This window comes from Schistosoma mansoni, chromosome 4, assembly GCF_000237925.1.
Source record: "Schistosoma mansoni strain Puerto Rico chromosome 4, complete genome".
NCBI lineage: Eukaryota > Metazoa > Platyhelminthes > Trematoda > Strigeidida > Schistosomatidae > Schistosoma > Schistosoma mansoni.
This window is the reverse complement of record NC_031498.1, coordinates 9105851-9120083: the sequence shown is the minus strand read 5'-3', so window position 1 is coordinate 9120083 and position 14233 is coordinate 9105851. Positions and strand designations below refer to the sequence as shown.

The following is a 14233-nucleotide window of genomic DNA, read 5'->3' as shown; positions in this document are numbered from 1 at the left end:
AACTCAGTATGTTTGAAATACAATGGTTCATACCACAGAGGCTGTTATTAGTGTTATGGACTTAACTGGCTGGACTAGGCGGAAGCAGGACCGATACGTACTCTAGACTGCTCGTACGGTTTTCGTGTGTCACTGTTCCAATCGATAAATCGCTGCTTTCTAATTGGTGATCTTAACACGTCATACATTAAAAGGCATCCATTCGATCGACAAGTTATAACAATGTATATATATATATATATATATATATATATCCCAATAAAAACGAAGCCGTCACTTGTATATATCTCATTGCTGGGAAACGTAAGCCAATTCTAGACAGGTGGCGTGGACTTATAATTTGATCGATTTTTGATTAGCTGAATGTATCAGAATCTATAATGTACGTTACCTGGGATCTGGAAAATGTCAACTGATATACTTACATACCATCATGTTAATTTTCTTATTTTCTCTCTTCGTTAACATACTGCCATTTTACCAAGTTTTTAAAATTTACAAATGATTTTTATTAAAAAGTGACTAATTACCAATAAAATTTGGGATTTCTGACTAATACTTTTGATGCTAGAGCCATTCAACGCAAGTTGGTAGATCAACCCATTCTAATTGTTTAGGTATACAAATTTTGAAAGTTGACAATCGTAAAGTAAGTGATGCATTATGTATAATGAAAGACGAAATATAGAAACAAGTCGATTCAGCTGACTATCCAATGAAGGTAGAATAGCAACATAATCAGAAAAGGTAATTTTGTCCTAATTGATATTCATTATGACAATCACTTGCCGAATAAAGTGTAAAACAAATAGATTATCAACATCATTATTTATATTTTTCACATATTCATATTGGGAAGCGAGCTATTTGGTACTGTGTTGACACATGGACTTTTGAAAAACTGCCAAATAATGAGTGAATTTATAAGATGATTGATTTTTAAATAGAGTTTAGAAGCTGAAATTCAGTATGTTTGCATTTCATTTTATTAAAGAGTTCATACTAAGTTATAATCTAAGTAGGAAACGGCAATACTTGGATTATGATATTTTTAGCTAAGATATATTAAAAATACTGAAATATGAAGTTTGAATAGTGAGACTATAATTTATGGACGACCTTTGAGTAACACTAGAGTAACCTTGAGAGTGTCCACGTAATAACTAGGACTAAATGAAAGCTATAAACCAGCGTGAGGAATTCGAACTATGAGTTACAGTTGATGGTTAAGGTTAGGAATTGCATTTAAGGTTTTCATCACGAACGACCGTCAGCTATAATGACAAATCGGTATTTTTCCAAATGAATGAGTGAAGTTTGCGCCAAAACCCAAGACCTGTTATCTTATTCCTGATTAGTTCGTCCATAAATTATAGTGCAGAAGATTTGTAACTCAAGTGGATGATTTTACTATGACATACTACATGTTCAAATCCAACTATAACAATGATCTTAATTATAGAAATATGAAATAAAAGACACAGAGCAATACAAAACATAAAATAGAGATGAATTGATTTAAATAAGATTTAATGTGCTTTAGAATAAACATGCAACTGAGATATTAGGATTTAGCAAATTTTTAGAACTTAAACTAATCCAGTTACTAATTTATGATCGATTTAAAGCTACATCATTATTGACTCTTCAAGCTTTATCTTCTAATAAAATTTCTATATTCTTTACTATCAAGCTAGAGCTCCATTTGGTGATATCCAGCCTTAGAATAGGAAAGTCTTTTATTACGCTAGTCAGTAATGAACGTTTTTGGCAGACTGTCATTATTAGTTTTATAATATAGATATCAGTTGTATCAGTCAATTCATACCCATGATTACATGAATCAACTTAATCCATAGTTAATCACGGGATTTCTCTTTCTATTGTGATATTACATGCATACAACAAGGATTGATCAACTGTAGTGAACAGAACACTGGTTGGGGACAATCGAATGTATTTAAGCAAACATTACAAACTATCTCGGTAAATTCTGATAACCAAACAATGAACAGTCAATTTGCAAATTAGCAACCAATTGTTTCAATCTTCACTGTTTTTTCTCTAATTCCATTGCTCATGCATTTTCCAAACGATCGCGCTTCATTTCAGTTCTTTCCTCATCGGTCTTCTGCCAAAATACATTCTGTCTGACCAACACCATATACTACTTATATAGATATAAGTAGACTACACCACACAACCATAATATTAATAACCTCATATTATATACCTTGAATGATACTTTTTCACAAACTTTGATAAAAATCACTCAGTATAATTAAAATCCAATCTTCACCATCAGTTACTATCAGTAAAATAATCGACAGTAGGTAAGAAATACTCATCAGCTGAATATACCTACTTGAACATTGATTAATCTGACTAATCAACTTTTAAAAATCTGTATTATTATTTATTATCAGAAGGTAGTTTTGTGGAGATTTTAGTAATTTTATATTGTTGAGATCATGAGTCAATTGAAGCTAGACCACCATGGAAAACCTGGAAGCACTGGACGGCCGTTTCGTCCTATTGTGGGACTCCTCAGCAGTGCGCATCCACGATCCCGCCTCGCGAGATTCAAACTCAGGACATACCAGTCTCGCGCCAGAGCACTTAACCGATAGACCACTGAGCCGGTATCCAACGGTGTTAATGTCTAATCATTTCAGTTTCATGAATTGGTATCTTGGCTTAAATTTCTATGAATACATTTTAACCATCAATATACAGTCGTAGATTAGCTTTTCTATTCAATACTACTGGTAAATGTAAACAATAAACGGCTATATTTTTTACTTTAAAAAATATTATTATTTTACTGTTAAGAATTAGATTACATAGTTGAAATCATGAGTCAATTAAAGCTAAACCACCATGGAAAACCTGGAAGCACTGGACGGCCGTTTCGTCCTATTGTGGGACTCTTCAGCAATGCACATCCACAAAACTCCTTCTGATAATTAGATTACATCTTAGTAATCTTATTCAACATCTTAATTTCTCTCTATATAAATTAATTATTTTTTGTTTTTCTCTTTTAAATACCAACATTCAAATATTATTTTGATCAACTAACATATTATAATCATTACTTTCTTTTAATCATTAATTATATTATGTTTTAGACTGAAATGTTGTAAAATAATTTTAATTATTTACAAACTATGGTCTCATTATTTTTTTTTATGTTACCTAAAGTTATCAGGTCATTTATAAACTGAAAATTTCTTAAAACTAAATGGTTATTTTAGTATCATCTTATGATTTATTTTTTTTCTTTTGCCTTTTTTTAAGCATACCAACCACTGGTTTAACAAATGTCTAACAATAAAATTTTATTTCTGAGAATTTATTAACTTACAGGTATTACAACATATATTATACTTACTACTACTACTACTAATACTATTATTATTATTATTACTATTACTACTACTACTTACGCCTGTTTCTCACAATGGAGCATAGGCCATCGATCAGCATTCTCAAGCCCACTCTATCCTGGGCCTTCCTTTCTAGTTCTATCTAATTCTTGTTCATTTTTCTCATATCTGTCTCTATATCTCGGCGTAATGTGTTCTTTGGTCTTCGTCTTCTCTTCTGGCCTTCAGGATTCCATGTGAGGGCTTGTCTTGTGATGCAGTTGGGTGATTTCCTCAATGTGTGTCCTATCCACTTCCGGCGCTTCTTCCTGATTTCTTCCTCTGCTAAAATCTGTTTTGTTGTCTTCCACACTAGCTTGTTGCTGATAGTGTTTGGCCAACGGATTCGAAGTATCTTGCGTAGACAACTGTTAATGAACACCTGTATCTTCTGGATGATGGCCTTCGTAGTTCTCCACGTCTCCGCCCCATACAGTAGGACTGTCTTGACATTCGTATTGAAAATTCTGATCTTGGTGTTGGTTGACAATTGTTTTGAGTTCCAGATGTTCTTCAGTTGTAAATATGCTGCTCTTGCTTTGCTGATCGGTGCCTTCATATATGAATCAGATCCACCGTGTTTATCAATGATGCTGCCCAGATATGTAAAGGTTTTCACATCCCCCAAAGCTTCTCCGTCAAGTGTGATTCAATTGGTGCATGCTGTGTTGTATCGGAAAATCTTGCTTTTCCCTTTGTTTATATTGAGGCCTACTACTGCTGAGGCTGCTGCTACGCCGGTCTTCTTCTCAACATATATTATAGTATTATATAATAGGTGGATTATGACTGGTAGTGTAATTCAGGTAATATTTCATCCTATTTGTGACTCATCGGTTGTAAGTACCTGTAACCCAGTATTGACTTTTCTAATGATACTTGAACTCAGCATTTCTGGTTGTAAACATATAACACTTTACCCACCGAGCCACTGGGTCAAGAAATCCATTGTTATTTTGTTTAGCGGTTGTGATGTGCTATAACGTATGAATTTGCCCTCTTAATATATATGCGTCCAATGATACAGGAAATACGTACGAGCAGTCTTGGGTGCAATCCGGTCCTTCCTATCTGCCTAGCCCAGCCGTTTAGTCCAGAACACAAATACAGCCTCGGTAATATGAATCATTATTCACAAGCATACTGGGTTTATATACAAACCAAACAGACCACATTATACCAAAAAATAGAAAAATAATATTTGTACAATAATTGGCCAATGTGGCTGTAGATAGGGGGAAAGTAATCAATAATAATAGTTCAAAGGTCAAAATAAAGGTTATGATAAGAGGAACACGAATACGATTAGGTCAGTTATTTAACAACTATCCAATAGGAAATAGGCATATTACATTTGTCCATAAATAGACCTCAGATTTACCATTCATAATTCACCAGGGGATATAACATGATGATTAGATTATTATTTGGATAAGTTTATATTATTCCGTTTTTCTTATGGTCATTAGGGATCTATATTTTCATCAGTCTTTTCTGGTATATGTCAACAATATTACAGTATTTTTTTGATCAATTAATAGATTTGATAAGATACTGATGATGATAAAAATATTCATAGCTTACTCATGTTTTAAATGTTTATTTCCGAATCAAACAAATTTTAGAAGGGAGAACTATTGACCAAAAAGATTGATTATATTATCAAGGCATTTAAACTATCATTTACATGCAGATAGCAGCACTTTTAAAATGATTGACGAATAACGATTAAACTTATAAACCATAAAGGGAACAATGATCTATCATATCACATAATAATTTTATAATTGACTGAAAACCCAGGAATACTAAATAACTACAATGTCATAATTTTAAAATTTTCATTATTATTAAATTTTTCATCCCTTTATTTACAATGATAACTGTTAGGTTTTGACCAGGTATTTTATGACCAGCTTGACTTTTATGTAGCTGAACTCTATTCTTTTATTGATCAATAATTTCAACTTCAAAAAGATGTAAACCTATTTACAAAACATCTGTTTAGTAAAGATGGTTTCTAATCTCTTAGTAATTAAATTTGAATCAAACTGAACATCGCAATTAAACTTCGAAGTGATCAGTTATTTTTTGTTGCAATTTCATTCCACAGATTTTTAGTTGTTCATTATCACTTATCCGCAAATAACGAAAGATAATCATTCATCAAGACTATGTTTTTAACTCAGATATGAAACAGTCTTTCCGGTTATGTTTAAGAGTTTAGACAAAAACAGCCCCTATGAGAGTTTGCTTCACATTTGAGGTGGTACAATTTATTTATTTCTCGGTAGCATCATTTAGAAATTTTAATTTTAAGAACATTACTTTTTTCGAAACGGAAATTGTAGCTCAAAGGTTAAGAAAGGTCGTACAGAAAACATTTAATGCAGTCAGACTGAGTACCGTTTTCTACAACCGCCTAATAATAAGAACCGTTAATAAAGATAAACTGCCTGAATTCGCCACAAACATGTGTATTTACCAATTCAACTGCTCCTGTGGAGCCAGTTATATAGGGCGTACAAGTCGGCAAGTCCGTCATCTCATAACAGGAAACCATCCGTCTTGGTTGAGAAAAGGACAGGTAAAAGTGATTTACACTTCTCTTCTCACTCACTTGGTGGACACAGCTCATCAAGTTGAATTAAATAATGCATTTAAGTTTATCCACAATATTGCATCAAATTCGCCAAATGGTTTGGGAGTTCATCTTTTGTAAATTGCTGAAACCATTGAAATACATGTTCACAAACCAGACCTTTACATTCAAAAGAAGTTTGTACAACCACTCTCGTTACCTTGGCCATCGGTATAAGGGTGTGTTGATAGCAGAACTTCAACAAACTATTTTCTAATTTTGTAGTGAACAGAACACGACTGGGGACAATCGAATGTATTTAAGCAAAGATTACAGACTATCTCAATAAATTCTGATTACCAAACAATGAACAGTCAATTTGCAAATTAACAACCAATTGTTTCAATCTTCACTGTTTCTTCTCTTATTCCATTGCTCATGCATTTTCCAGACGTTTGCGTTTCATTTCAGTTCTTTCCTCATCGGTCTTCTGCCAAAATACATTCTATGTCTGACCCACACCATATACTACTTATATGGATATAAGTAGACCACACCACACTCGTCCCCCCTTTAAAGCATTCGTTCATGCGGTGGTTCTGCTCGCCATGCCACTTTCTTCTTTCACTGCAGTCTGTGCCAAACTGTTCGTGAGAATGTCGAGTCTGCGGCGCGCTGACCTCCATAGCTCCGTCGACCTGCCGGGGCACCAACATCCGCATCCACCCGGCACCTGGGACGATCAACACCCGTACTCCACCGGCCTGCTGAGCCATCTACATCCGATGTCCGCCCAGCAGCCGCACGTCCCACTGCTCCTCTCCGTCGACAGCACCCGCTACAGCCAACGCCGCCCCGCCAGAACACTCCACTCGACGCCACCTCTCCTCACCAGACTGCCCCAACTAGCACCTCCACTCCAGACCCGCAGCGGCGTCCGCAGAACAGCACCCCTCCTCCTTCTGGTTGGCAGCGACACCAAATGTAGTGAACAAAACACTAGTTGGGGACAATCGAATGTATTTAAGCAAAAATTACAGACTATCTCAGTAAATTCTGATAACCAAACAATGAACAGTCAATTTGCAAATTAACAACCAATTGTTTCAATCTTCTCTGTTTCTTCTCTAATTTCATTGCTCATGCATTTTCCAAACGATTGCGCTTCATTTCAGTTCTTTCCTCATCGGTCTTCTGCCAAAATACATTCTATGTCTGACCCACACCATATACTACTTATATGGATATAAGTAGACCACACCACAATTTCTCCCACTTTTTGTATTTTACTTATTCTCAACATTCGTTCCTTGATTATTACATAACTACTATAATACTGAACTTTCATCAAAATATTTTATTAGTTCCTTCTTTATTATATGTTAGGCAACGTAGCAACTGTTTGATATTTTTAATAATCACTTTGATTATTATAATCCTCTTTCTTCTAATTGCTCAATGTTATTTTATAATCCATATGTCATTATATAATTATTACGTAACGTAACTACTCGATGTTTATTATTTCATTGTTGTTATTTCTACATATATGATGAAGAAACTGATTGAAAAGAACATTTTTTGGTTTGAAACTTAAAGAATAGATTTCTTACTATAGTATAGACAATTGTCTTATCCAAATCTTAATATAAACAACATACTGAAGTTTGTTGTTAAAATCATTTGATGTTAATTAGCAAAACCAATCTGACATATAAACATTGTAGAACTTATGTGTAAACCAAGATACTTGTTTTTGTCGAATAAACAGATTATAAATCGATAATATATTGGTAGGTCAAATCGACTTTAAGTTGAGCTTAGACTCGGAAGTTGACGTCTTAGCAGATTTCTTCTTTTGAGACCAGCACATTTGCTTAAACTTTTGACTACTTGTATTTATTTGAGTAGTCCAAATGCAACCGAAAAAATGCCTTGGAATGCTTGATATAAAATGTAACATCCAGTGATAAAAAACATTAAAATGAGAAATAAATTACTTAGAATCTTCCAGTCAATTTTTTAGTGAGAAATTTGAACAAGGAGCTTTTATCTTAAATAGTGATGATGAAGCGACCGTACTAGAAAGTTAAATGTAGTCTATTTACCAAGCTTTCACATAATCTCACAGTAGCTAGATGATTTCACATGTACATCCCACTTAGCAAATGTGAATAGGTTTTTTTTCTAAATCATTCTTCGAAGTTATAAATCTACCCCTCAATTTGTAAGGCCGGATTCATATTAACTACTTGTAAAATGTGATGGAAAGATGGTTATAATTGTATTATGCAGATTCATCATAAGGATTAATTGCTTTTAATTAAACTATTTACGTGGTTTCATAATCCTAAAAAGATGAGTTAGTGACTGTTATGATGTCATATGGTAATATGAAAATATGTAATGAATTTATTTGTGTAAATGAACGTTTAATCATTTAACTTGACGTAAATAGCTTCGTTTTGTTCTGTTCAAATGCAGAATTTAACAGATTACCTCTTTCTAATAACGTAACAACAAATGCATATCATTCAGTTGATGTATGATTAATTAAACCACTGAAAATAAGTTCTGTCTAAGAAAAATGATTTGGTGAATTGAAAAAATGACATCATTCAATAGCTATATCCTAATTGAAACCTTGAAACGTCACACTCTTGTTCATCAACAACGACATGATTGAGAAGTAATATCATCTACACCGCATCAAAATAATAAGGCCAACACATTATTATGATAGTAATAGTTATAATAATGGTGATAAAAATTATCAGTATTGATATGATTATCATTATTCTTACCATTTTTGTTGTGGATCTTGTGGTGTTTGTATGAACTAATGATTCCTTTGTACTTGATGACTGCTTGATTTCGAATTCTAAATACAATACGCTCGTTTGTGCTCATATAGATCTTTTTGGTTAAATCACGTTATTTCTGGAATTCCTAGTTTGTACTATAATTCAAATACTCCTAATTATCACAGAACTACTACTCCATAGTTGTTTGTGAAGACTAAAATCTTTGGAAGTTTTAAAGAGTGAAATCGACGTTTCTTTTTCAATGACCCATCAAGTTAAATACTTCAAACTTAAATAACCGAAAGGCTGTAAGAATAATATTCAGTCAACGGATGTTAATTAATTATCTGCCGCTTATTGAATAAGGGACTAATTTGTATACTGTACTTAAGTGTAATAAGTTGATACTCCAAAGTTTTGATGATAGTTCCTTAAGGCTACTTTACATAGTTGAACTTAATTTTGTTTGCTTCTCCTATTATGTAATTACTATTGTCAAAACTAAGAACAGAGATTCTCGTAAAGGCGGTCATTGTCAGGATCAGTAAAGACAATCTGAAGACGTAATGTCATATGATTAATGAACCTCACACAATACATCAACTTATTTCCAGTGGCTTCTCTTTTCTTCATGCACTGATTCACTCGTGATTACTAGAGTGTGTTTCCAACAGAATAAACAGTTTTTCTAGAAGGGTGCGAAACCCAGGCCCAAGCCTTTATAGACATTTGAATACTTACATGATGAGATCACCACAGTATATGACCGCTAAACTAACACGCATTTCCACCACCACCGATTATTTCTCGAAAGTAAAGAAGAATTGAGCGTTAGTTCATCTTGTGATTTACGAACTAAATGCCAATGAAAATATAGCTCTTTTGAATACCCTTACACACACTACATTTCGGAAAAATTTATTTTAGATGTTGTTAATTATTATACATCAAGTATGACTCACAAACGGGTATGAATGTCGATATTAAATGGTAACTCCTAGGCACTCAGTTCAAATAGGAAACTTAAAATCTCGTGGTACATACAAAACCAACGACTTATAACAACTAGCTGCAATTAGCTACAATTTATCTCTCTTCTTATCTAATAAAAATGATTTTCCACATAACTTAGATTGCTCTGCGCCGACTTTAGCTAGTCCGTAATAAGTAGCTGACCAACTTAAATCCAAGATCATGAACTATAGCACAATTTGAATGAATCATATGCGATCCATCTGCTAAACCTAACCTGCTTAAATACAAGAACTTCCGCTTTCCCATCAGTATTCATTATCCGTGCATTTGAATGATGATGACAAACATAAGCAAACTTTGTTTGGAAAGTGTTGGGAAGGCCTAAACGTATTCAGTTTCGTGTTATTAAGTCTTTTTTTTCTTGAGACGATCGCATTGAGTTCATATTTCCTCCTTTGTATTTTCTCATGGCTTATGTTTCTTACTGACTGTCGTCTCTCGTAAGTTATTGACTTTCCAGTGTCTAACTATCTTGTTTCATTCCTATATTTACAGAGTTGTTCTAATTCAACTTTGTCTTGACTAAATATGAAGTTTTTCCATACATTCTGACTTCTTCATGTATTCTGTCATAATTGCACATTGTCATTGAATTGTGTTAGATACCGTAATATTGAGTAAAAAATAGATCCGATTATCTCAACATGTTAGTGGTCAGAAATTATAGTAAACCCAACTGAAAATCAAATCTAAAAATACAACAGAAAGAAATATTCAAGATCCACTCTGTCATATTCGGACGAAGAATAAGTGAATTGTAACTGCTAAGATCTATTTATGGACTGTTATTACATATATTCTTATTGTATAACTATTGAGTAACTATATGATATGTATATTACTATTCCTTTTATTATAAGCTTCCATTTGACCGATTGACTACTATCATACGATTTTCTGTTCTCAAGTTATAATTATCATTAACAAGGTTCAAATAGATAATTTCAAACAAATTGAGCATTGGGTAGATTGTTATAAATGAAAATAATATATTTGTAATATCCCAATGAGTAGAAAAATTAGATTTTCTGCCCTTTCGTGACTCAGTGTAAGCCACTTCTTCAAAGAATAAATAACCAAACTAAATTAACCCAAGTTATTCCCAATTTATTAGTTACAGTATCTCACACTAACAGATACTTTTGGCCTGATTTTCTGCAATTTTTATTTTCTGTTTTATGGTATGATATAGTCTGCGTGTGTTTGAAATGCATGATTCACATAGCAGAGGCTGATATCAGTGCTCTGGACTGAACCTGCTGGCTTAGGCAAGAAGTTATTATCTCTGAGGAATAATAAGAACTCAGAGTTGACTTTAGGCTGTTCGTACTGGTAAATGTGTCATTGGTCTGGTCATATAAGTCAGTGTTTTTAATTGGCACTTTATTCATGTGATATATTAACAGGCCATAAGAACATAACACATTTGAAAAAAAAACAATTATTTATTTGAAAGCACATAACACAGATAATATTCAAACCAAGATTGGTTGAATAAATAACAAGATAATTAAAGCATAAATAAATAATGTTCATGCATATAATAATAAACTTTATAAGTGTAAATATAACTTCAGAATGTATTGTAATGATATTATGAATACTGTTAGAATTAATATTATTTGAAATTTCACTCCGCTTTTCTTTTAGTTGACATGATGATTCCCCTTTCTTTTTCTAACTGTTGTTAGATACTATTCAAGCACTTTATCCAATTCTTTCGATTTACGATTATTCGATACAACAGTGATTGGAGCGAATGGATGATCAGTTTTTTGTAAGTATTCCTAATAATTAAAATCAATAAAAAGGGGTAATCAACAACAACAACAACAACAAAGTAATCACATAACTGTTTAAAAAAATGAAATAAACATTGTCATATGTTAAACACATTTCGTAGGATCACTAATTGTTTTTAAAAATGAACGTGAATATTATCGATGGAATTATACGTGTGTAGAAACATCAGTATAGAAAAAAGTGAACTCATCTACTATTTTCTGATCGATACAGGTAATACAAACACATTAAAACAGTGGAGTTCAACCAGGTCTGTTGTGAGATATCAACTCACTGAAGACAATTGGTGAACGGTTGCTCAACTTCGTGGATTGGTTGAATTTAGACATTAACACCATCGGATGCCAGCTCAGTGGTCTAGTGGTTAAGCGCTCTGGCGCGAGACTGATAGGTCCTGGGTTATAATCTTGCGAGGCGGGATCGTGGATGCGCACTGCTGAGGAGTCCCATAATAGGACGAAACGGCCGTCCAGTGCTTCCAGGTTTTCGATGGTGGTCTAGCTTCAATTGACTCATGATTTCAACAATGAAAATCACATGACTGTTTAAAAAACTGAAATAAACATTGTCACATGTTAAACATATTTCGTATGATCATTAGTTGTTTAAAATGAAATGTGAATATCATCGATGAAACTATACGTGTGTTGAAACATCAGTGTAGAAAAAGGTGAATTCATCTACTATTTTCTGATCGATACAGGTAATACAAACACATTAAAACTGTTAAAATCATTGTTACACAATAAAAAAAATCGTTTTCTACTTAAAAATAACACTACGACTGAAGTATTTTTAATCAGAGAGAATTAATTGAAAATTTTGACTGTAATGTTGAATTCTCCAAGTTTAGTAGTAATAATGCAAACTTGCTCGATAGAATTCAATCTGTTCTAAAGACTGAAGAATTACCTTCGAAACAAATGTCAAAATTTACTTAACAAGATATTCATGCATAGATTTGATGTAGCTTTCAATGTATACAAAATCCTACCCCCTCTCCCCAAAAAATAAAAACAAAACATTTGAAAGATTGTTTTATAGGAAATCATCCTTAACCATAAATCATTTCGTGTAATAATTTGATGAAAATCTTGAAAATTTATTCATTATTTCAGTAGTAATGTAAAAGTAATACACAAACATCTGCAGAATAGTTCAAGAGGCTAACTAGATGGAAAACTGTCTACAAATGTAGAAATAATTAATCATATTTAACAACAGAGATGTTCATTATTGACCGCATTCGGTTTTTTTGGGCCTCACTATTACGAATATTTTTGATAGATTTCCATTGTTTTCAATTTCTGTGCGCATTGATTTCTAATTCAAAATCAGTTTTACTGGATAATTAAAATTACAAAATGTGAGAATTTTCACTCTTGAGATGTTAAATTCAACTCCTCAAAAGTATTTAGCTGATGTGATTCGGGAAATATTTCCAACTAAATTAAAGAATAGCTATGTAGCCAATAGCAACTAACTTAGAGATGGATACCAGAAGTTCTAGTGAGAAACCATGTCTCACCAAGGTATCCAACTCCAGACTTAAACAGCAACACACCGATAACGATAGTGGTATGTATTAAAATTTGATTGAAGATGAGGATTAATAATCGGTTTCAAAGTGTTTTACTGAGACAACGAATTGGACATGTCATATGATCGCCATGAATGTGTACAACCAAAGAGACTTAAGTGAGGACGGATTTACGACAGTTTCCCGGTTGATATCAGTTTACCAGCTAAACTATCGTTAAGTTGAACATTAGCAGCTTTCATAGATCGAATGAAATGCTTTTCCTAGCAGTTATTCTTTTCAAAAATATCTAGAGTGACAATATAAATTTATACTCAAATACTGTAACAATCAAATGTGACTAGTTAATAACAAATTCATTTGTTTATTATACTTATGATTATGATTGTATCATTTACATTAGTATATAATGCATAATTAAGCAAACACGCACGCACACGCATACATAATGCATGTCCATGTAGATATCTCTATATATTCAATAGTACAAAACAGATTCTATTGAATTAACATTATTTAACCGTTTAATAAATGTTATGGGGTAACACATAACATGTGTATTAACAATATTTGTGTCTACGTGTGTATGTGTGTCATGCAACCCGTAAACACATAAAAATCAAATCACCTATCTCAAATAACACTTAAAGAATATAAAATAGTTTGATCGGTAACACTATTTATGAATTAATTCCAAGATGATAGAAAAGTCGGTAACAGAAAAAACGTTTTGTCCTTTCAAGTTTGGGTTCGTAACTGAGGTAATTTCAATGAAATATTAAATTGAAAACCAAAGAAAATCAATCAAACATTTATAGATTTTAAACAGATTAAAGTCAATTTTCTACATGAATTGATCTCAGTTAGACAGACATTGGGAACCAAATAGAGTAATGATAAGCAAAGATGGATAGTGGCTAGCAGTGGAATCCAGGACGCGCGTTTCGTCCTATTTGGGACTCGTCAGCTGGATGTGCCTGCATCTCAGAGTTGATGTTCACTCGGACCCAGTACCCTCGCTTCAAACGCCATCGCGTTATCC

General features: G+C 33.0%; 1 protein-coding gene across 1 annotated transcript in view; it reads right to left on the bottom strand.

Moving 5' to 3' along the window:
* Positions 1–11273: 11273 nt before the first annotated feature.
* The window catches only part of Smp_008660.1 (putative gelsolin), a 32537-nt gene continuing 29577 nt past the window's right edge, over positions 11274–14233 (bottom strand). The window contains exon 9 of the mRNA XM_018796734.1: positions 11274–11635. Within this exon, the coding sequence (XP_018651847.1) occupies positions 11543–11635 (93 nt within the window). The 3' untranslated portion in view covers positions 11274–11542. The remainder of the gene's footprint in view (positions 11636–14233) is intronic.